We start from the raw sequence: 23,670 nt of genomic DNA, 5'->3' as shown, positions 1-23,670 counted from the left end.
TGGCACCTAGAAGCTAAGACCCTGGCAGGTGCCTCATGGTTTACCCCCATTCATGTGGTAAGTCATTGTTAAGGTAGGGACTGAATTCGTGGCCTTGCATGCAATTCTGGGCAGCCTCCTTGCCTTATGGCCCCAATTCTCCTCTAAGCCCCAACTCCCTGTACTAAGCCAGGCATTTAGGGAAGTATATAAATTCTTTCAGACTGTTGGCAAACAACTTAGGTCCTGAAAGAGTTTATGCACTTTCCAACTGCCTAATTTAATAGCTGGGGCAGCCCTAGGCGTTGTGAGTACAATGGACATTTTCTGGCAATAATTGGTAACTAAAAGTCATAGATACCATTGGGATTCTAAAGAAATTCTTGGAAAACAGAAGGGGGGGATACTTTCAAACACTTCAATTAATTATGTTTTTACATCATAGCATTATAATGATCCCATTCCTTAAAGGACAGTCAAATAAATGAAACCACAGGGAACTCTCTTTGGTGCAGTATTGAAATTCTTTAAAAACTAGACTTAATTAAAAGTTGTGATGCTTTTAATTTATTAAGTACTTTTTATGACCATGTATCCAAGCACTTTACATAAATTATCCTCATTCTGCTCAGAAAAATAAGTGGTCTTGTTTGCCCCTCACTGAGAACAGAGGTGCAGAGAGCTTGGGGGACCTTAGGCTGCCAGGGCTGGCGAGGATCAGTTAGGGTGCCAGCCTGGGACTCTGGCTCCAGAGTGGTTACTCTTTCCATTCTGTTCTAGGGCAGAATTCTTCCTTTGTGCTGAACAAAGCAAATTGTTGGTAGGCAAGGGCATGTCTTCACCTTTAACAAAAATTACTCAAGAAAGCCAGCATCAGTTACTTTTCTTGTCACTGTGCCAGGTTATTTATGTCTTTCCTGGGGTGATAGCAGCCAAGAGAGTGCCTGTGAGGAAAGGCAAGGGGGAAAATGCAGAGGCTGGGCATGGAAATACTTGCCAGAGCTCCGTCTCTGGTTGTTCAAGGATCAGATGGCATTTCTTTGGTAATGGAGAGGTTGGTCCACACTCTGGAGAGAAAGAAATGCTATAATACACGATGTGTTATACAGGTCAAGTAATTCAGTAGTAAATCTGGGGTCACCATCTTGCTCATAGGGAGTCGCCTCTCCATCTTTAAGCCATTTTACCTGGCAAGCCTGAATGGACTTCTTTTCTCTTAACTGGATAAACAAAGGGGCCCACGCCCTGTGCTCTCAGTCGTCATCCTCCTGGAGCACCTGATCCTGTCATTTTGGACTTCAGTTTTCTCATCTGTAAAATGAAGCGGTGATATTAATGATCTCCAGTGCCATTCTAAGAAATTATGTGCATGTGCACTTGCATGTATTTGTGATTGGACACATTTACTCTGACATTCTGTTTTCTGCTAGTTTTTTAGCAAAGCAGAATATAAGTCATGAATGTGCTCAGAAAAAGAATTCATGTCAAGATATATCTGTTAATTTGGAAGATCTAAAAATCTTGCCTCCTTGAAAACAGTGAATAGAAGTGAAACTTCTGTGACTGGAAAGGGAACGTAATTTTTTAAGGCCCTTACCTCCAAAAAAGTTCATGTGTGCATTTAATAGTGTGTATCAGGGAAGGGTCAAATCCATTAAAACTCTCCCAAGTGGAACCAGTGACCTGAATTACTTGTTTGCTTAAGTCAAACAGGAAAGTTCTTCTTCCTTTGAACTTAAATAATTCCAGGAAATGCAATAAAGAAGTTGAGGGAGAAAGAAAGCATTGAGTAGAGACTTTGTGTTCACAGTTACATAAGCTCTGTAATACCTATTACTGTTTATATGCTTTATAATATTCAGTATCAGACCATTCATGTTTTGTTTTCTTGTTTTTCTTCTTTGAACTGATTACTGTTTTGTGAGTTGGAGATCTTCGGCATTTGAATATAGCCCATTAAGTAGGGTTTTTTAAAAGTAAAATAACTTTTTATTTACCATCAATTCACTTTAAAAAGCTGGGGCGCCTGGGTGACTAGTCAGTTAAGCATCAGACTTGGGCTCAGGTCATGATCTCATGGTTTGTGAGTTTGAGCCCCAGGTCGGGCTCTGTGCTGCTGACAGCTAGGAGCCTGTGTCTCCCTCTCTATCTGCCCCTCCCTTGCTCGCTCGTTCTCTCTCTCAAAAATCAATCAATGCTAAAAAATTTTTTTTAAATAAAGTTAACTTACGTAGTGATAAATGTTCTATTTATAATTTACTTTTTCCTCCCTTTCCAAATCTCTTTCCAGGAAATGACCCATTCATGGCCGCCTCCTTTGACAGCAATACATACGCCCAGTACAGCTGAGCCCTCCAAATTTCCTTTTCCGACAAAGGTAATTCCTTACAAGTACAGCAGGCACTGTATCCACACCAGTGAAAAGTCTGAAGTATCGCTGTGAACCAGATTAATCTAGCCTTAGCTGTTGAAATCTTTGCAGATAAGGTTAAAATTGCAGTTAATTTAGCTTCTAAAGTGGTTCATAATGTTTTCAAACACTTCACTCTCCAAATCATGTCATTAAGAACATCTTATATTTGTACCTGGTTTTATAGCTTATGAAAGCATTTAGGACTTTCCAGGAAGTTCTCTCATTTGAGACTCTCAGAGATGGGAAAACAGAAGTACAGGGAAAGTAAGTGAGGTGGCTGTTTGATTCCTAGCTCCGACTTTAGATCCATGTATAAAACACATAGATCTTCCACTTCTCATATGTACTAATTTTCTTAAAGTTGATGTGATCATCTACATTAGTGTTGGTTTTAATAACAACTGAGTCAGTTGCTGACTTGCATGTTTCATTGAAGCATTTGTGAGTAACGTATTTTGAACACTGCCATTTTCCTTTGCTTATTTGTACTTTTGGATCACCTTCAGAGAGTAAGAATAGCACCTTCAGATCTGTGCTTGGTCCAGGTTGGTATGCATGCACATTGTTAATATATTATAGCTATTCCTTTCCATGGTATTGTTTTCAAAAGAGATTATATCTGCCCAAGCCAGAATTTGTCATGTTAGATACTTGACATATTTTCTCATGATAGTTTTTTAAAAATGTTAATTTTACTGGTTTTAATGTAAAACCTTATACTTTGTTAAAAAAAAAAAAAAGGTAAAAAAAATCTTTGCTGTAAGGAAAAATAAACCCCAGGAAACAACAGAAGAAATAAAACCTATTTCATGTAAAAATTAGATTTATCAGTGTTCATCAGACTTAGCAGTGATGCAACCTAAGATTTTTAAACGTTAATGTTTTAAGAACTAGAGATTTTTGTTTTTCCTTCTAGGATTCTCAGCACATCAGTTCTGCACCCCAAAACCAAAGTAAGTAAATTGTGTGGAACTGATTATTGCATTGAAGAACAAAGCATAGTTTTTACTGTTTTAATATTTAAAAAATTAATGAAAAATGCCCTAGCACAGATGAGGGCTTCCTCTGTTGGAAGAATAAGGTAGATGGCAAACATAAAACTGTTCTTTAGATGGGATTTCAGATTGTTGCAAAGAGTTAGTGAAGAAGTTGTAGTAAAATACTTAACAAATATGTGTTATAACAAATATAGTATGTTATAATTATAATAAATATAATTATCCGATGTACGGTACACATTTTGAATGGGTCTCTCAATGCATTATAATGCAGGAATTATGTAGAGGAATAGATTGGGTTATTTTGTGTGGTTCTTGTGTTCTTTTCTAATAAAAGTAAGAAATTTGTATCAGGAATAGAGCACACAGCTGCCTTAGTTTTTCCTATAGGTATTTGCTCTGTAATTCTTGTTTGTCCCTCTTTATGGATTATATATAGTTTGAGAATTTAGGGGGAAGCAGAAGTAAGCTAACTGGATCTAGCCTTTCTCTTCATCAGTAACCCCTTGATTCAATAAATTTTTTGGGTCCCAACTACATAAAAGGCATTTCAAACCTTCTAAAAATGACTCAGGTATTTGCAGTCATTTAGTTTAGTAATTAGGGTGAACATCCAAGTTATGAAGTGCTAATCTTCAAAAATAGGACTACCAACATAGGACATGTATGTCAGGAGAAGATTGTTCATAGATATTCCATGGAGGTGACTCTTCCTCAAATCTCTCCACCTCCTCCTTTTCCTTCATGTATATTTTCCCCTTTATGATTGTTTAAGTTACAAGGATGTGAGGAGAGTAGAAAAGGTGAGGAAAGCAAGAAGCAGATCTTCTACAATGGGGGTGGACCCACCATAGCCTGAGAGTCCCATCTGTTCTGCAACTGTATTTTTTAAAAGTGGTATTAGGACACAGCCATGCCCATTCATTTATTATTATGCTGCAAGATACAGCATGCCAAGCCCACAGTATTTACTGTTTAACCTTTATAGAAAAAGTTTGCCATCTCTGCTCTAGATATCAAATAAGATCCTCAATGAATTCATAACTGAATTTCCCCTACATGCAGAGAAATGAACTTGACACAGTATTGTATAAATAGCAAGGGAAAATTAACAGAAACGGGTGGCTTGTTGGGGGAGATGGGGAAATCTGTTTGATGGTTTCTTGGGGAGATTGGGAAATCTTTTTTTTCTCAACGTCCTGGCTGCCTGTCAGAGACAGATAAGCAGTGGAAGTGGCCCAAGTCTCAGCGTTGCCAGCTCAGCTGTGGCCAGGAGTAGTGTGTGCCCCCTTTACCTCTTGCTCTCTCTGTGCACTCTTGGCTAGGGCTGCCAGTCAGGCAGATCATCTGCCTTCCACCGGATTACTCACAGCTTTGATGATTGCTTACTCTCAATTTAGAAAGACCCTTTAATTCTTTAAATTGTTTGATTTCCCCCTTGTAGCAAAAAAATAGTTGAAGATGAGCTGGTAAGAGGTTTCTTGGCTGCGGATGGGTGGCCCTCTTGGCCAGTGGAATAGTATGGCTGATTCCTCCTTGTTCTGATACGTTTTCAGACCCAGGCAGGACTCCAGTAGCTCTTGGCTCACTAGATGCTTACCCTGGGGTTTTTCCTGCTGCTGCCACTCTGTTGGTGTTCCAGGGAACCTTGTTTAGTTTTGTGGGATTGTGGCCTTTGCGAGCCCTCGCTGGACCCTAGAGAGGTCTAGTTAGTTGTGTGTTGGATGAAGAAGGAGTGGATTATGCCGATCTAGTGACCAGAAAAGTAGAGTTTGACGTGTATTTCTCAAAGTATGACCAGCAAGAGAATTCAGATTTCTTGAGACGTTCTCTTAAGGTTTCAGAGTCTGTAGAGAATGAGGTACTAGGGTTTTACTTGTATTCCCCAGTACTTAAGGGGTTTGCAAAAACATGGCTGCCTGAGGATAACCAAGCCTCGGGTGCTTAAGACCCAATCAAGACCGCCGTGTGAAAGTCCCATTGAGCGTGTTCAAGAGTGACCTTAGCCCCTCCAATTTGTAGTCCTGCCTCCAGCTTTCTGGCCCCAGGGGGAAGCAGTTTAAAAATATCACACAAGAACTGCTGCCACCATGAGGACAGAGTGATTAATTGCAGGGTCTCCTCATGACATTTTTGAGAAATCTCCTTCAACTGTGTCTTAAAACGCACCCATATTTCCATTCCACTTCAAGCTCTGCGTCAGCTCTCTCTTACCTCACATCTAGAGCGGGCTCCCGGCTGGTTTGCCGCCTCCGCATGTAGTATTTCCCCATTCCGTTCTAAGTTCTACCAGGTGACGCCATGAGAGTAATCTTTCTGAGGAATCGGTCTTGGCCCTGTTTAGACCTTTGGTGGTGTCTTGTTGCTTAACAATGTTATAACTTACCGTCGTGGCATTCAGTGCCCTCTAAAATCTGACCTTTACCCATCTTTCCGTGGTATCCAAACCTTGTGCATCCTGCCTTTACAGTTTCCAAATCTGTGCCATCTTAAATCTTCTCTCTTCTGTGCCTTCGCTCACACTGTCTCTTCTGCCCAAAGGCCTTCCTCGTCCTCCTCTCTCTGTCCAGAGCAGTCATTCTATCAAAATCTCACCCATCCTTTGTGACACAATTTATTTTGCTTCTTTTCTAACTTGCCTTCCTTAGTCTTAGTCATCAGAGAGATCGTTCGCTAGATTCCTGGCACAGTTCATTTATATGATTGATTTGTGTACTCATCTCTTACTACCTGGGGTCATAGATATTTGCATGCCTGTCACGATTCTTCAGTCCATTGTAAGCTCATTGAGGACAGGGTCAGGTGCCTTGAATGTCTTGTATCTGTGAGGCACACTGCAGAGAGCTGTTGAATACATGAATAATGGGGGTGAGAGAGGGAGCACACTTGACCGAAGACAGAGGCCGAGCAAAGACAATGCTAGCAAATCACTGAAAGATAGGTGAGGGCAGACTGTGTGGGAGTGAGCACAGCTCTGTCACAGTGCTAACTCGTGAGCCGCCCTCCATGACCCGACGACAAGCGAAGTCAGGTCTCCAGCACGCAGGCATGTTATCAGCCATGTGGCAGGGGTGTGCTGCAAGCAGTGCTTTTCTGTGTTTTTTTGATTCTGAACACGTCTTCTCTAGAGGTAATGTACGCGTTATTATGTAATGGTAAGATTGTACCAAGTGCAGTGCGTATAGCACGCACTGTGGTTGATGCAGTTTAAGTATACTTACTGAGCGATTAGATGAAAACGGTGAGGACGGTGGAGCGACAGCTAGAAGCAGGGGATTTGTAACTAACTCATGAGTATATCTCACTGTGTTGCTCTGATCATTTTCCTTTCCCCACAGAACAATATGATACATCTTCAAAAAACCACACTAATTCTCAACAGGGAACATCGTAAGTAAAATGCTTTTGTTTTTTTAAGAGTTTATTATAACATTGTAATTTCCCATGTAAATCTATTGCTTAGATTTTTTTTCCCCTACTGCTTTCAAGTAGAGACTTCCATAAACTACTGCTGTATTGTAAAGGGAAGTAATACCCTACATTTATGCTTGGATTACGTTCTCCTGTTGAAAGTTCAGGGACCATAACAGAATTGGCTAGGGATTTTCTCAGAAGAAAGGCAGTTGAGCAATTATTTACATATTAACTGTGGAAAATAGAAGGTTTTAGCTTTGTAAAATTCAGTCTCAAATAGCTTAGCTTTAGGAAACAAATTTGGAGGGATGTGTACAATTTAAGATTTTTTGCCACTTTTTGGGCCTAGTTTTACTAAGAAGAAGCACGTCCTGAAGCCCAGCTGTTCCTTATTAAGGCCAAGTAGGTCCAGATACATTTGGGGTTTGGGGAACATTTGAAGGACATAATAAGATTTTTAAATCAGCATTTTGACCTAATTTGTCATTTCTTGATGGTATTAAAGTATTATTTCTTCCTTTTCATACAAGTGGAAAGGGCTTTTAGGAAGTAGGTGATACTCCTTCAGGATCTAAATCGTTTCTGACCAGGAGCTGCCAGTCTCCCAGGATTGGGGTTCAAGCTCCAGCTTTGCTCTGGGCACAGTATCTGTTCCATGTATTTTAGAAGGAGGCATTGCTGTGGATTGTATTCATTAAAAACTGTGTAGTTGAGGCAAAGAGGTTATTTTATCTTTTCACCATGACTCTGAATGTGAGGCTGGACTCAATCCCTGTTCTTAAGCACCAGCTCCTTGCTGGAATTTGTTTTCATTTCTCCATAGCAAAAGGAGAAGAAGAAGAAGAAAATATATGTAACATTTTTTCAAAGATTAACTTAGTTTGAAGAGTGGACTTTTCTGTGTGTGTAATAAAAATGATTTGTGGTACTGGCAGATCATGAGCATTTGATTGTTTTTATTGTCCTTTTACCAGAAAAAAAAAATCTTTACCCCTATGTGCCTTCCCCCCCTCTGCTGTTGCTGCTCTGCATCTGCTTCGTCTGCATCTTCTGCTCTTCCTCCTTCTCCTCCTTTTTTAATTTTATTGGCCCCTGAATTCTGAAAGTGTGGAATCACTGACCTAGATTACCTTGAAGGAGGAGGTTTGTTAAGCCAGTTGATGGCAGAGAGAAAACAAAAAGTATAGATCCAGGGACCACAATCAGTAATTCTGTGGAAGCTCTAACTTCCCCAAGACTTTACACCTTGTACTCTTTGTAATGGTAGTAAAGCTCTTTATACCATAAAAGGCCTTTGTCTGTGTCTTTGGGGACAGTGTGGAAGGTGGAATTGAAGAGCCTGAATCCCCGTTGGCAGTGAGAATAGCAGGGAGGAGTTCCCCGTGGGGCAGTGGTTGGAGGCAACAGCACCAAGAGAAGGAAGTGGCTGTGTCCCTGGACCTGGGGATAGAGGAAAAAGGACACTCGGTCTGAGCTAGGCCTGAGGGGCAGCCAAACTTTGAGCAAACTGCAGCAACTTTGAGTAGGCCGAAGTTACACCTTCCCACATGAGTTTCCTTCAGTTTTCAGGCTTGGGTAGTTGGGTAGGCCATTTTCTCTGACGGTTTTGCTCCTCAGAGATTTGGGCAGTTCTTCTGCTGAGTTAAACTACTGAACTCAGAGGTGCCTGAAAGTGTATGGTAGGTAAACTTCTATCTTGTGACACACGTAGTACTTTCTTCAAAAACTATTAATTTGCCAGATATAAAATCACATAGGGCACCTGGGTGGCTCAGTCGGTAAGCCTCCAACTTTGGCTCAGGTCATATCTCATGTTTGTGGGTTCGAGCCCCGCGTCGGGCTCTGTGCTGACAGCTAGCTCAGAGCCTGGAGCCTGCTTCCAGTTCTGTGTCTCCTTCTCTCTCTGACCCTCCCCCTCTCATGCTCTCTCTCTGTATCAAAAATAAATAAAACATTAAAAAATAAAAAAAAAAAAGAAAATCACATATAGAAAAGAATATTTACTAGGATCCTGATAGATTGGAGGAGGGGGAGGAGAGCAGGGCCTTGTGAAAGGTGAAGAGGAAAAGAAGCATGAAGTAGGAGAGAAAGTTGTCCCCGGCTCCATAGAATAATGCGGGTGGTATGGCTCTGGTTGACTGGAGGTGGCGCTAGTGGTATTGATAAGCGCCAAATGTACCTCTGGGGGGAAAGGAATCACTTCAGTGTCCCAATTAATTTGTAAAGTGCATTGTTTCAGATTATGTCACATCTGTTAGTGCTCATGGGTTAATTTGATCTAGAGTCGGCATTAAGGTTCTTTGACATGTAATTTAACGATTTGAGTGGCACAGAGTACTAGAGGAATGGCCTAATGCACTTTGGATGTCAGGGGAAAAAATGTTAATTTTGGGGTCATTTGTGCTTTGGTTTAAAAAAAATCAATCCAGTTCTTAATGCTTTTTCTTTCACTTGCTAATATTTTGGAATCCTTAGAAAAGTGGAGTAATGCGTATAAAAGGAAAACAGTGACCCGGTAGTGGAGAATAAGTTTGCGGAGAGTCTGTATTAACTCATAACATCTGTCCAGACTTGGCCGGGGAGCAGTGCAGGGCTGCGAGGGCCATTCGCTAGGCAGTGGAAGGATGTAAGTGCTGACTCCCTTACTTTGTAATCTCTGAAGTTGAAGCTCTCACATGATGACTTCCTTATGCTGGGGAGTAATAGCTGTGATGTTAGTGCTATTTGCCCTTCAATTTAGGGGAAATGATATTGATTTCAGGCCTCCTGACTTTGGAATCCTTTTCTCAGACTTAGCTCTGTTGAGTTCTCAAGGCTAAATAGTATAAGGTATAGCATAAACCTTGGGTTGTGAGTAACTTGGTCCGTGATGTTCTGCAACATGAGCAAGCATTTCTCATAAGTTTTAACTTGATAAACAAGCGACGTCTTGCAGTACGAGTAGTACATGATGCCGAATGTGACATGATCACAACTGAGCCGATGGTTCTTGAAATTCGCTTTAACATATGTGTGCTTCAGATTACAAGCCTGTTTCTGTTTCAAGGTTTTACTGTATTTCCTTCTTCTGTACACGTATGTCCTTTTATAATTGTGGGCAGTTCCTTTGCTGGGCAACCAGATAGTTTACCAGTGTCCTTGTTTTTCTGTTTTTGTCAGCCTCTCAAAAGAGATCATGTGTTAATATCCTAGAAACTAGAAAGCACTCGGGTAGATAGTATTCTGCTAATAATTTCTCTCTTCCTACCCCTCCTTTCAAATTCCAAGTTTTTACTAGAAAGTTCCCTCCTTTATTTTTATTGGCTCCACTTCCAAAATCACCAGTATTTATTGGGACTAAGAGGCAGAAATTAACCACTTTAGCAATTTGATTTTTTTTGCTACTCACATGGGAAGTTTCTTCTGACATGAGGAAAATATATGGATGTGAAGGCTGGGATTGGGATGATCCTAGAAGTTTGACAAAAAGAAATGGTGCAAAGTTAATAAAAGCCGGGAAGAGTCTGATACCTTTTTAAATGAGTCTGAGTTGACCTCTCTTGCTCAAAACATTATTGGTTTTTAAACATGTTGGTAAAGAACTAGGGAAAACCCATTCTGTCAGTTTACTATAATATAAAATCCTCACATCAGGACGTTTGACAGTTGAAATGTCCCAGAATGAAGTCTAGAGAAGTGAGTTATCTGTATCAGTTCGTTTAATCATATTTAGCATATAGAAATTATTATTATCATTTTTTTTTACTATTTGCTGATACATATTTCAGAAATAATAGTAGAAATCACCCTAATGTGCATAGCTTATATGCACTGAGATCATACCCTTATGCCTTATTCACAGTTCTTCAGCTCTCCTGAAAACAAAGAACAAACGTGTGCTGGTCACTTACATGTTGGTAGGACTACACTGAAGTTGAGCATCACAGAATGTAAATGGAGAGGCCATTTTTATGTTAATTCTCAGTACTCAGTACCAGGTGTTACTGGAAAAAATATACTTCATATTCATTCCCAATATGATCAAGAATTCAAGGATTTTGGTGTTCATAATTTTAGTTACCTAGGTATGTTAGGAAGTGTTAGTTTTCAGGAGAGGAGGTAGAATTGTAAAATGAAAACAAATAACGAATATGGCTTTTTAAATTTATTTATTCTAATTAATTTAATTTTTTACTGTCTATTTTTGAGAGAGAGAGCATGAGCAGGGAAGGAACAGAGAGCAAGCACAGGGCTCGACTCAAACTCCCCAACTGTGAGATCATGACCTGAGCTGAAATCAAGAGGAGGAAGCGCAAGCCACCCAGGTGCCCCATGGAATATAGCTGTTTTTAAAAAAGGAGTTAATGTTAGCCATGCTATAGAGAAATGAGGATTTGTGAGATTGCGTTTTTTTTAAACTTTTTTTTTTAAATGTTTTTTTTATTTTGATACAAAGAGAGACAGAGCATGAGAGGGGGAGGGGCAGAGAGAGAGAAGGAAACACAGAACCGGAAGCAGGCTCCAGGCTCTGAGCTAGCTGTCAGCACAGAGCCTGATGCGGGGCCCGAACCCACAAACGTGAGATCTGACCTGAGCCAAAGCCGGAGGCCCAACCGACTGAGCCACCCAGGCGCCCCTGTGAGATTGCGTTTTGAAGAGCTTCTTAAAAAACTTTTTAAGTTTATTTTAGAGGATAAGTCAGGGAGAGAGGTGGTGGGAGGCAGGTAGATAGAGGTAGGTAGAGAGGGAGAGAGAGGAGAGAGAGGGAGAGAGAGAGAGAGAGAGAGAGATGGAGAGGGAGGGAGGGAGGGAGAGAGAGAGAGAGAGAGAGAGAGAGAGAGAGAGAGAGAGAGAATCTTAAGCAGGCTCCACACTCAGTGCATGAGCTCATCACAGGACTCCATCCTGCGACCATGGATCATAACCTGAGCTGAAACCAAGAGTCGGACGCTCAACTGACTGAGCCTCCCAAGCACCCTGCCCCTCAAGAATTTCTACTCTTAAGTGAAAGCAAACAAAAAGAATCTGTGCAGTGTTTTACACTGCCTAGTTCAGAATTCTAGTCACCCAGGCACATTAAACCAATACTTAGAAAATAGTGAAACTCCCATATGTATTATCACCTCTTTTCCTCATTTGTACTGTGCTGTGACCAGCATCTGGTAGAATTATGGTCCCTTGGAATAATCATTTTGATTCTTGAACTTCTAGCTTTAGTAGATGATATTCTTGAATCTCTTGGAAGGTAATATTTGACTTAACATTCTGTACAAGCTCATGCTGGAGACTTGCATAATATTGAAGGGATATTCTGATGAGGCTGTGAAATGAAGCATACTTTAAATACTGACAGAAATACTGCTAAGGTACTAGAGAGTTGTCGTCTTCAAAGTTTTCACCTTGGAGCTGAACTTTCCCAAATGATGCAGCCGTGGCTTAAACTACTTTGGGAGTGCCTTTTTAGGATAAATTATACTACTCTACTTGGTCTTAGACCAAAGATCAAATAAAATGGACCAGAAGAATAAATATATCACTTGTCTATTGTATAATAGGTAAGTGTTAGAAAAATGAGTCTGTCTCTGTTCTACAAAAGAAAAATGATTCTCCTTATTTAACATGGCTTTGGGCCCCAATTATATAAATCTTATTCTCTGGGCTTGCCTCCAGGTGACTTTGGAGATATTTCTAAAAATTGCTTCCATTCATCCATTCAGTGCCTAGTGAGCACATGCTGTGTGCCTGATGTTGCGTTAGGGACTTGGAAACAGTGGCCAAGGAGACAGAATTCTTGGCTTCCACATCTTGTAACTTCATGCAGATGGCATGTAATACAAACTAGGTGATGTGATAGTGACAGGCTCAGGAAGGGTTCTTTGGGGTGGTGGTGAGATGTTCGGGAGGGAGGTCAGGAAAGGTCTGTCCGAGGAGGTGACATTTGATCTAGATCCTGAATGATGGGAGAGGGAGGCAGAGAACTCCTGCCACGTCTGAAGGGGTCTGATAGATTTTGCAGCAGGCTCTGAAGCCATTTGAAAACATCAGTGAGTAATTCTTCCTGGGGGCGACAGCTTTGAAGTAGTTCCTTTGCATATGGAAAAACATGGTTTTAAGGGAGCCCATGAAGGTTGAAGAGTCTCACTTTTGATCATAAGTGCTGATTTACTGCAGTAAGTGACCATAGGCTAATTTAAACATGAATCGAAAGACTGAATAAAATGTTTTAATTTGCTAAGAATCTGTTAGCCCTAAGGGCAGTTAGTACATTTCACCCGCTGTGGGAGGGTGGGCTGTTAAATGAACAAGATGTGGTCTATTTCCATAAGAATGTACATTCTGTCTCCCCCAGCATGGGCCTTCAAAGACCTCTGATAACTTACCTCTCTACACTCCTTACGACCCCCTTCCTGCATACTCTGGTATACTTTGCACTGTGGCCACTTAAGCCTCCACGGCCTCCTTGCTGTTTTCTGTGCCCTGATCACTCTACCCCCTACTTGTGGAATGGACACCATCTGCTTATCAGTGTAGACTTCCGGAACTACCCCCATGTAGAAAAGGAGCCCGCACCCATTTTTACTCTTTTATTTCCCTTCATAGGCTTTTTACCCATTGAAAAAGTATATATTTTAATTGTTTATTTCCCTTTTCATAAGGGAAAAGTATTTATTTTAGTTGTTCATCTCCTTCTCCTAGACTGTAAGTGCCACAAAACAGGGAATTTCTCTGCTTAGAGTTGTATCCCTTGAGTCTAGAGCAGGGTCTGGCATATAGTAGGTACGAAGAGTAAACGTGGTAGGAAAAAATATTACACATAAATTTGATTAAACATATGTCTGAACAATATTTATTAATTTTTAATGTTTGTTTATTTTGAGAGAGAGAGAGAGTGCATGAGTGGGGAAGGGGCAGAGAGAGAGAGTGAGACAGAATCCCAAGCAGGCTTCACACTGCCAGCGCAGACCCCAATGCAGAGCTCAAACTCAGGAACCATGAGATCATAACCTGAGCAGAAATCAAGAATCAGACGCTTAACCAACTGATACACCTAGGTGCTCCTATGAGCAATATTTAATAGACAGGTTTTTCGGCAATAATTTTTCCAGGTTCTTCCTGGTTGTCCAGGAGGTCATTCTTGCCCTAGTATCTTATAGGTCATATCTTTTTTTTTTTTTTTAAAGTAATCTCTCTGCCCAACTTGGGGCATGAACACACAACCTTGAGCTCAAGAGTTGCATGATGTACTGACTGAACCAGCCAGGCACCCATGTTACACTTAGTGATTTAATCTTATTATTTACTTCCGATTTCCCTTCGTTTGTACTCTTGTAATTTTTCTCACATCCTTCTGTGACCTCAGATAATTTTTACTTCATCCATGGATTTTAAATAATCTTTTGCACCTCTGACAATTTTTACCTTATCAATCATAACCTCGGTTACTATAGTATATCATAGACTGAGTCACTTTCCCCTCTGTCCTGCTTGTCCATAACCTCCCATAGTCTGTTCATGAATTTGAGTAATGCCAACCACTGTCACCGTGTATGGAGAGTTCCCCATATATGTCCTGTCATAGCTGCTTGAGATTTGTGTTTTCAATTTCTCATTTATTGTATGTGGAACCTTCTTCATAATTTGAGTTTTCCATCATCTGCAAAGCATTTTGCAGTCTTTATTGCTGCCCTTTACCAGAAAAAGAATCAAAGCCTTATTGAATTTTAGATTTGAGGAATTATGTATGTCTGCTTTGGAGCCCAACCTCTTTCTCTTTCCATGCACTCCATCGCTTGTCCTATTCCCAAGTCAGTTTTAAGTTTGTGAGATTGTTCAAGTTTACACATTCTCACGTGTTCATTAGCGGTTTCTGAAAAGTATTACTTGCCATTTTAAGCACACCTAATACCAGGGTTGTGACTTATTAATTACTGTGAGCTTGCCTTCACTTGCTCTTTCCCAAATAAAATGTATGGCCTGATCATGGGAAATGTTGAGCCAAAAAAATCCATTTATTTAAGTAGTTTTTGGGGTTTGAATTGAGATGTTATGGAATATTGGCAGTGCAGTCTTTGGCAAGCCCAGCACTGAGGAGCGGGAAAGGAATAAAGGCCTGTCTTGTGTGTCTTTGCACAGTAGCAACCAGGCCTTGAGTCACTGACGTGCGCCTGCCGGAACCTGCATGTGGCTCTGTCGGCTCTGCAGAGCTGCTGCCTGAAGAATGCATTTGTACAAAGGGTTTGAGGGTTGTTTGTAACCTTCAAGTGAAAACTCTCCCTTACTAGTAATGTAAAATGTGGTTAAACCTCCATGCTAGTTCAGAGAGTTGCTGTACCTGAGTATTTGGCTTCTTTTGAACAGTGCCCCAGGAGACCATATGGTGTCCTATGCTTTGAAATCACTGCTTTGTCTAGGCGTTTGGAACTGAAATTAGTTATTTCACCCATTTCAAAAGTATATAAGGTTTCTAGTTTATTTATTTCCACAAGGGAAAAATAGTGGATTCATTTTATTCCAACAGGATAATCTTTATTTTCTTTTAAATCCAAGTCAGGGAATCCTGCAGCTTAGATTCCATGCCATCAGGTAGGTTTTCCAGCCTTGTGTACTTTATTGGCCAGAGCAAGGGGATCATACAAGATGGAGTGGCTTTTGCACTCTGGATCCAGCATGTACTAGCCTCACTGTCTTAGGCTAGCAAGCCGGGCAGCCATGCTGAGCCTATTGGCTGACCCTCGGGATATGACAGGATGGTGAGAAGCAGCCTGTGGGATTGTGAGCAAAGGCAGTGACTGTAGAGTTCTGATCACACAGTGGGCACAGCTGTGTGGTACTGTTACTTATTCAGCAAAAGGGGTGCTATTCATTCAGGCAGCCTTTTTAGGGTATCTGCCGAGTTCTGGATATAGAAGGTGGGTAGGTGAAAATGACTTGATCCTGCCCCAGAAAAGCTTACAGTTGAGTATGTCCCTTGGGCCTTATGCTCTTTTGACCTGGATCTTACTGGTCTGAGTTAGACTGAGTCTAAGAGATTTGATTCCCTTCTAGGGTTGCAAAGGTGATCACCCAGATGTGCTGTAATTAGTGTTGCCATTTTTCCCATTATGCACCAGTTCTTCTACATATGGTTTGTGAAGCGCAGTATAATAATGTACTTGGCCTCAGTTATGCTTTGTGGGACAAGCAGGGGGTTTAGCAGCTGATTCCTTTACATTTTATTCTTTAACAATAAGACCTTTACCTGTCATCAGGTCATCAGCTTATATTTTCTCCTAGCTATATAGATTCTTTTTTTTCTTTCTTTCTTTTTTGGTAAAGTCACAGTGGCATTCATGATTAATTTTCTATATTGGCAAAATTTAGTTATGGTTTTTAAATTAATTTTTTTCTTAATACAGATGTAATACATGCTTGTTATAGAAAAAACTTTAGAAGTATTTCCCCCTCCCCCACATTAGCATGCTGGTTTTTGTTGAGCTACCCATCTGGTGATGATAGTAAACTGTAGTTTCTGGAAGATTCCATGGTTACTTTTGGCAGACACTAACAATATACTATGTTGATTTTTGCATCAGGGTGCCTGGCTGGCTCAGGTGGTAGAGCACAGGATTCTTGGCCTTGGGGTCATGAACTCAAGCTCCACATTGGGCATAGAGCTTACTTTAAAAAAATCTGATTTTTGCATCAAATTGTACCTTGAATTTTGATTCAGTGGAATACCATGTGTAAATAACCAGTATATCCTGTGTAATAGGTTTTGTTTGTTTATTGGTTTACCATTGCTTTTTGAATGAATGTTTCTTTAGAGCTATCTGGAGCAGTCTGCCTTCAGAGGTCATGCATCTCTTAGGTCTCACACCTGTGGACCTACCTTGTTATTGTTTGCCTAGTGTTCTGAAGGGGAGATTCTCGGAATCTGCGACAGCACTTTCACAGTCCCTTTCATTCCCTAAGAGAAAGTAGAGCTAAAGGTCAGAACATTTGTTTTCTGATTTACTTTAGGAGAATATATTCATGGGAGCCAGGCAGACAACTTAACAGTATCTAACCCTCTACTGACAACAGGAAGGTGATTGGATCACATGGTCATTGATGTTCCGGGAAGTTAAGGCAAATTCGTTTTATACAAAACCCAGTGACTCAGAAACAAAGAAGATTGTTTACTGTGGTTTTGGTAGTGGCAGCGAGATACATATGTATATATCTGATCTTTTTTGTGTGTATCTCCCAGCCAGACCACTGTTCAGCACTAACACTGTTCAGTGACTTTTTTCTTACACACCATTATGATAGCTGCTGCCAAGTCCTGCGTCTGAAGTCTGTGTTTTGTAGCCTTGCTAAAATAAGAAGTTAGCTGTTGTTAGTTAAATATCGAGCAGCATATCCATTTACAAGTACCTAACAGTTTTCGTATTTTTAAGAAACTCATCACAGGATAGTTTTTGTACATTTGTTGGTGAAAATAGTTCTGGGCACAAATAGAACATTGCATGGAGAAGGTCGTTTACAAAAGAGCCACATTTTATAATTTATTTTCATTAGAAAATAGAATGATTTTACCAAGTAATCCCAAAATAATCATGCCTGCTTTTTCCTTGGTGGCAGCTAGTGGGTTTGTAGTAAAAATTGTTGGTCAGATTATTGGAGCGGTATTTTTAAAATTACTAAGGGAATGTAACTAATATAATTTTGCTTCTTGGAGCATTACTAATATACTTAAGCAGATTTTTTTCACTTTCACTATTAACATTTCCTCAAATAATCATGCTTATAAATTTGGGGGGACGTGGGAGCAAGCAATTAGTTACTGATGCATTCTTTTGATTGTAGTTTTATCCTTAGAAGATGGTAAAAGGGAGAAGATAGGGGAGGGAAAAGTTGAGTAAATATGTACAGACTGGAAAAATGTCTTTTTTTAAATAATTGAAACCTAACATTGGCTTTTTTGTTTTCCTTTTAAATGTTTTTTATTTTTGAGAGAGAGGGAGAGAGAGTATGAGTAGTGGAGAAGCAGAGAGAGGGAGGCAGAGGATATGAAGCAGTCTCTGTGCTAACGGAGCTCAATGTGGGACTTGAACTCATGAACTGTGAGATCATGACCTGAGCTGAAGTTGGAGGCTTAACTGATGGAGCCACCCAGACACCCGTAATGTTTGCTTTTAGTACTGAAGTATTAACCATAACTTTGAGGAAGTGAACTGAGATTTTATTTTCACCAGAATGATAGTGGTAAGGTTAAACATATTTTCTAAATATATATATATATATATATTACTGTTTTGTTTATGTTTGAGAGACAGAGAGAGAGAGAGAGAGAGAGAGACAGACAGACAGACAGACAGACAGACAGACAATGTGAGCAGAGGAGGGTCAGAGAGAGAAGGAGACTCCGAATCAGAAGACAGGCTGTGCTGACAGCTCAGAGCCTGATGTGGGGCTCGGACCCATGAACTGAGATCCCAATCTGAGCTCAAGTCAGACGCTCAACCGACGGAGCCACCCAGGCGCCCCGGTTAAACATATTTTCTAGACAGCGGTATTATTGATACTACTACTCTTTCAACTAATGAGTGTTTAAGCAGACAAAAGAGAATTTGTGGGTGAAGTGAAAAAAGTTTAATGTTAATAACAAAAATGTGAGATACCTGCAGTATTGGTGGCCGTGGCCTTGATAGCTTCGTGTATCTCACAATGTATTGAATTCACATAGAACACTTTTTAAGTGGCTTGGTACTCTTCTAAACACTTTACAAACACTGACTCATCCAGTATTAACTTATTTATTGGCTAATCACTTATTCTAGTTAGGGACTATCAAAGAAAACAGAATGGGTGTGTATACTTCTCATAGTAGTAGTTGTTGTTATTGTTTGTTTTGTTTGTGTAGACCTGGGAACTTTAGTCTCAGGGCAGGCTGCAAATCCCTGTCTTGTAGTTCTGCTTTTAATGCTCAGAATATGTGAAAGATTCAGTCTTTAGATAGTATGGAGCTTGGACTAAACTTGTTTCTGGGTTATAATGAAACTTAACATTTCCAGGAAAATAAGCATTTGATGAATAAATAAAAAATATACCTATCCCATCTGTCTCTTTTTTTAATCATTAAGTGTATTTTTTATTTATATAATAAAAGAAGCTACTAGAAAATATTTTAAATCCTATAATGTCTGTGTCCCTGCCCATTCCAGTATGCTCGAAGATGACCTTCAGCTCAGTGACAGTGAGGACAGTGACAACGAACAAGTAAGTTTTGTACACCCCTACCAGGAACCCCTGAAAATGTAACATTTCTGAGCTGCTTATCCTAACCTGTTGTTTTGTTCTTTTCCTGGTCCTTCTTCCCCTTGTTGTGAATACCTAGAGCCCAGAGAAGCCTCCTTCTGCCTCTGCACCGCCCAGGTATTGTGCGTGGACAAAGTGTTTGCATTTCCCCACCAAATGGGAAGAATACAGCCTTGTTTAATGCTTTTATAGCTTCTTCATGGGGAAGGACATGAAGGATCACAGATAGAAGAAAGTACCTATTTAATTTTTTAGAAGCTTAAATCAGCCTAGAGAGGTTGTTAGCTCTATAAAAGAGAAAGTCCCTGTATCTACCTAGGTTGGGTGTTTAAAGTTTTTGAGAGTTAAAAAAAAAAAAAGCTTACATCACTTTCATCAGTATTATATAACCAGTGTGTAAAAAGTTATGCTGAGGAGCGTAATGCTTTTATTTGCTGTTTTCAAAAATTATAAAGCTGAATCATTTCTAGAAATTGTTTTTCATAGTGCCTGTTTCCTCAGTCATGTGAGTTTTCTAGCTGTTTGAGCTGCTTTAAAAAGTTGACCTCGAGAGTACATCACATCAGTGTGATGAAAACTGGCACTGTTTTCACTTTATAAATAGCAGCCATATTTCAGAAAATAAGATGCTTTAATTTTTGGAAATGGTAATTATCTGAACTATCTTTATAATATATTTTCCCCTGGTACTGAAATTGATGTTGTAGCTGTTTTACCTCTTGAGATGTGGTCCTCCATTCTGAGACATGCTCAGCAATAAAAACCCTCCTGCCACACAGGTGATGTCACAGTTACTGTGGAGGCAGGTCATGTAATTATCATGGAATTATGGTATTATCATGTCATTATGTGAGGTTGTATAGCTTCAAAAGTTCTCCTCATTTATTTATTTTCTATTCTGGTCAGTCATTTCTGGTGGCATAAAATAATGACAAAATAGCTTAACTTTAAAGTAGAGGAAGAGAAAAAAAGAGGGATGAGGATAAATTAGAAGTAGGAATAACACTGAAGGAGCATCTCATTTGAATCCTCACTGGCTTAAGCTTGTCAGCTACCAGTGAGAACTGATCGCAAATTTGATGCAGCATTTTATTTGAGGCAGTTACATCATAGTATAGCATGTGTGTTTTAAAATTACCTCAACTAGTGACTTTACTATTTTGGGGGGAATTTTATTTCTTTGATAAAGTTATATTTATTTAGTATTTTAGAGGGTTGTGGAGGCTTTCAAGATTATGGTTATTGATTTACTGCTCTGGCTGATCTCATCTGGGACAAGTTTTTAAAATAGGCTATGAAATTCTGTATGGGTCCAGCAGTGTGATCAGTATATATTTTCTCACTGACTAGAATTCTTGCCTTATTCTTAAAGCTTGTGGTATTTAATCTCTACTTCAGCTGGTCTTTGGGGGTGATCCTAAGCCACTCATAAAGAATGGCCTCTTCTATAACTCAGACCAAGGGTGTGACTGGATTACTTTTGAGACCACTTTCCAGAGAAACGCCATTTATGTTCAATAGGCTGTGGCTACCATTCAGTTAGTTTTCATATAGAGAACAGAGGGAAATTTTAATCTATTAGCTATTCTTTTGTAAACTTCATAAACTAATGGGTTAATTTTTACCTATTTAAAGTAAGCATAAAGGGTCAGAAAGTAAATATTTTAGGCCATATAGCCTGTCTTGAAACTATTCAGCTCTGCTTTTATAGTATAAAAGCAGATCTAGACAATACATAAATAATGAGAGTGGATATGTCCTAATAAAACTTTATTTAGAAGAATAGACAGCCAGTTCACATTGTGGAGATGTAAAGCACTGCATCTAACTTGAATTTTGTATAGTTCAAAATGTTCTTCAGGAACAAAATACCCACAAGCTTCTCATTTATGTAGTTATTTAGTGAGCTATTTTAAAGATTTTTCACTGAGTTTTGAGCCATCGTGGGCCTTTCTCTCAACTGGATGATCTGGTAATTTAGTAATATTAGGTATTTATTAAGGCCCTTTCTTTTGAGTAGCAGAAAAATGGTCGTAGGGGGTTGGTGAGGATGAGTAAAGAGGGAAAAAGTCCACCTTGTGCAGTGTCTTCAGACTCTCTCTCTGGGTTGCTTCTCAGTGCTCCGCAGTCGCTTCCAGAAGCCGCGGCCTCAGCACATTCCAGCAGTGCCGAGTCAGAGAGCACCAGTGACTCAGACAGCTCCTCGGACTCGGAGAGTGAGAGCAGCTCAAGTGACAGCGAAGAGAATGAGCCCCTAGAAACTCCGGCTCCCGAGGTACCGTGTCCCCTCCAGGAGGCAATCTAGGATGGCAGCATTCTGCTTTTGGGGCTAGAGTTGGCCGTAGGCCAGCACTGGCTGTGGACTGTGTGGTTGTGTCCCAAGGGGCAACTCTCTGCTACCCCTGTGCAGCGTAGGGCCAGCTATTTCTATTTACTTCTTACCAAACATTTGGCAGTAGAAGTTCGGGAGAGAGGTCATCTTTCTCCTTTTTAAAATGATAAGTTCTTTGTTGTTGCTAGTGTTATTTGGAAGAGCGACTCATTAAGAATGTTTCCACACCATTTTCTTTTCCCTTCTATTAAAAACGAAAACTCATGGGTTTTTTTTTTCTTCTCAGTAGCTGCTGTTTTAATATTAATGAGAATTCTTTTTGAAATTTCAGGAATGCATGAATTAAGGAAATCAAAAGGAGACAGCCCAATTTAGCAGAGGGCAAGAACGTGAACTAGAAATAAGTCATCAGAGGTTCTATTTTTGAATCACTAAAAGCCATGCATTAAATTGATGGCAAAGTGATTTTGCCAGGGCTGTTTCTTGCTCCCCTTGCTCCATGTAAAACAGGGATAATTGTGTGTGCCTGTCACCCACCCTTGGGAGAAACTGTAAGATAACCAGATGAGACTGCAGATCGCAAGCACAATGTTTATCTGGAGGACTTATGCCCTTTGTTTTGTTTTTTACTGGATTGTTGAACACAAGAAGTCTAGTAACAACAATCAGGGTTGCCAGATGCCCTCAAAACGTGGAGTAGCAATGTAAAAATTATCCTGGGGAAGGCTGCGTGGTGGAAAGGGCAGACTTTTTTGGTGAAATAGACCAGCTTGTATAGAGAAAATTACTCTGTACCTTGTAGGTGGGAATCCTGCGAAATGAGCCTTCCTGATTAAGAAAGCATTCAAGTTCCCAATATTTATGTCTGCTGTTTAGAAATCAGGGCAGTTCCACTAGAGCATTAATTGAATGCATCTGGAGATCATGGTAGACAGCCATGTCTGAGGGCAAGGGAGGTTGGAAAAATAATGGAGTGTCATTTTTTTGTTAGACATGAATTTATGTCTGGCACAGAGTAAGTGTTCAATAAATATATTTTTGGAGTGAATAAACATGAATCAGCATTAACTGCACTTAAAACGCCTTACAGATTTTAGAAACTGCTCCATGTGTTTCTGAGGCTCTTTGTGTGATACTAATTACTGTTGAAATAATTATTCTCTGCATCAGGGGAAAAGAAACTGAAAATGCTTTGTAGACAAATTGCTTGTTCCCTATTTATAAGAACTTTGCTTCATGTCTCCTTATTCAATTAGAAAAACCTTCATGCTTGTTTGGTTACTAAAAGAAGGAAGAGAATTGAATTAAATAATAAAATTCAGTTCAAATAAAATGAAAATGGTACAGATTTGGTTGAATAATTGAAACTTGAAAGAAACATTTAATCTAGCATTTATATTAATGAAACTATTATATCTTCTTGCTCAAAAGTTATTGGAAAAGGTTTAGAGATTTTAGTTGAAAAATAAACATTCCCATCCTACTTTATTTTTTTAAATTTCCTTACCAAATAAGCTCATATTTGTACATTTATGTTGATCAAGTCTAGATTTGGGTACAGTTTGTATGTCATGTATGGAGACTTCACCAGAAATATTTGTCTTTGGGTAGATTTTAAACCTTTAGTCCCCACCCCCATGTGTTTAACTACCTTCTTTCCTTTTATTATTTTTTTAAAGATTTTCATTTAATGTTGATTTTTGAGAGAGAGAGAGAGTGAGTGGGCAAGGGGTAGAGAGAGAGGGAGACACAGAATCCGAAGCAGGCTCCAGGCTCTGAGCTGTCAGCACAGAGCCCAACTTGGGGCTTGAACTCATGAACTGCAAGATCGTGACCTGAGCTGAAGTCAGACGCTTAACCAACTGAGCCACCCAGGCACCCCATACCTTCTTTCCTTTTAAAAGAAATACCTGCATTATTGTAAATCTTATGTGTGAGAGTGACATGAATTCCACACAAAAAAAATCATAGCTGCTAGTTTTAACTTTCTCACTTTTTTAAGCTTATTTATTTATTTTGAGAGAGACCGAGACAATGTGAGCAGGGAAGGGTCAGAGGGAGGGAGGGAAAGAGAGAGAGAGAGAGAGAATGAGAATGAATGAACGAATGAAACCCAAGCAGGCTCTGTGCTGTCAGTGGTGGAGCCGGACATGGGGTTTGAACTCAAAATCTGAGATCGTGACCAGAGCTGAAACCAAGACTGGGATGATTAACTAACTGAGCTACCCAGGCACCCCTCTCACCCTTTTTAAACATCTGTTTTTAATGCTGAGAAT

At 39.9% G+C, this 23,670-nt stretch overlaps 1 protein-coding gene and 1 long non-coding RNA gene across 11 annotated transcripts in view; one reads left to right on the top strand and one right to left on the bottom strand.

Annotated features, from left to right (window-relative positions):
- Nucleotides 1-23,670, top strand: part of AFF1 (AF4/FMR2 family member 1) — a 211,735-nt gene that overhangs the window by 142,618 nt on the left and 45,447 nt on the right. For all 10 annotated transcript variants that reach the window (XR_003910455.1, XR_003910450.1, XR_003910457.1 and 7 more), the window contains 6 exons: nucleotides 2,270-2,356; nucleotides 3,309-3,345; nucleotides 6,729-6,780; nucleotides 18,969-19,023; nucleotides 19,142-19,179; nucleotides 21,181-21,337. Coding sequence is in view for 7 of the 10 variants with exons in the window: in XM_029943456.1 (XP_029799316.1) it covers nucleotides 2,270-2,356; nucleotides 3,309-3,345; nucleotides 6,729-6,780; nucleotides 18,969-19,023; nucleotides 19,142-19,179; nucleotides 21,181-21,337 (426 nt within the window). In the remaining 3 variants the exon portion in view is untranslated. The remainder of the gene's footprint in view (nucleotides 1-2,269; nucleotides 2,357-3,308; nucleotides 3,346-6,728; nucleotides 6,781-18,968; nucleotides 19,024-19,141; nucleotides 19,180-21,180; nucleotides 21,338-23,670) is intronic.
- Nucleotides 935-19,833, bottom strand: LOC115295554. The gene is made up of 6 exons (XR_003910467.1): nucleotides 19,779-19,833; nucleotides 16,652-16,729; nucleotides 11,907-12,103; nucleotides 10,193-10,254; nucleotides 1,167-1,290; nucleotides 935-1,046 (listed from the first exon to the last, which is right to left on the bottom strand). It is a non-coding gene; the product is annotated as an uncharacterized LOC115295554 (long non-coding RNA).

Source organism: Suricata suricatta, chromosome 1 (genome assembly GCF_006229205.1).
Source record: "Suricata suricatta isolate VVHF042 chromosome 1, meerkat_22Aug2017_6uvM2_HiC, whole genome shotgun sequence".
NCBI lineage: Eukaryota > Metazoa > Chordata > Mammalia > Carnivora > Herpestidae > Suricata > Suricata suricatta.
The sequence above is the reverse complement of the archived record's forward strand: the minus strand, read 5'-3'. Positions and strand labels throughout refer to the sequence as shown.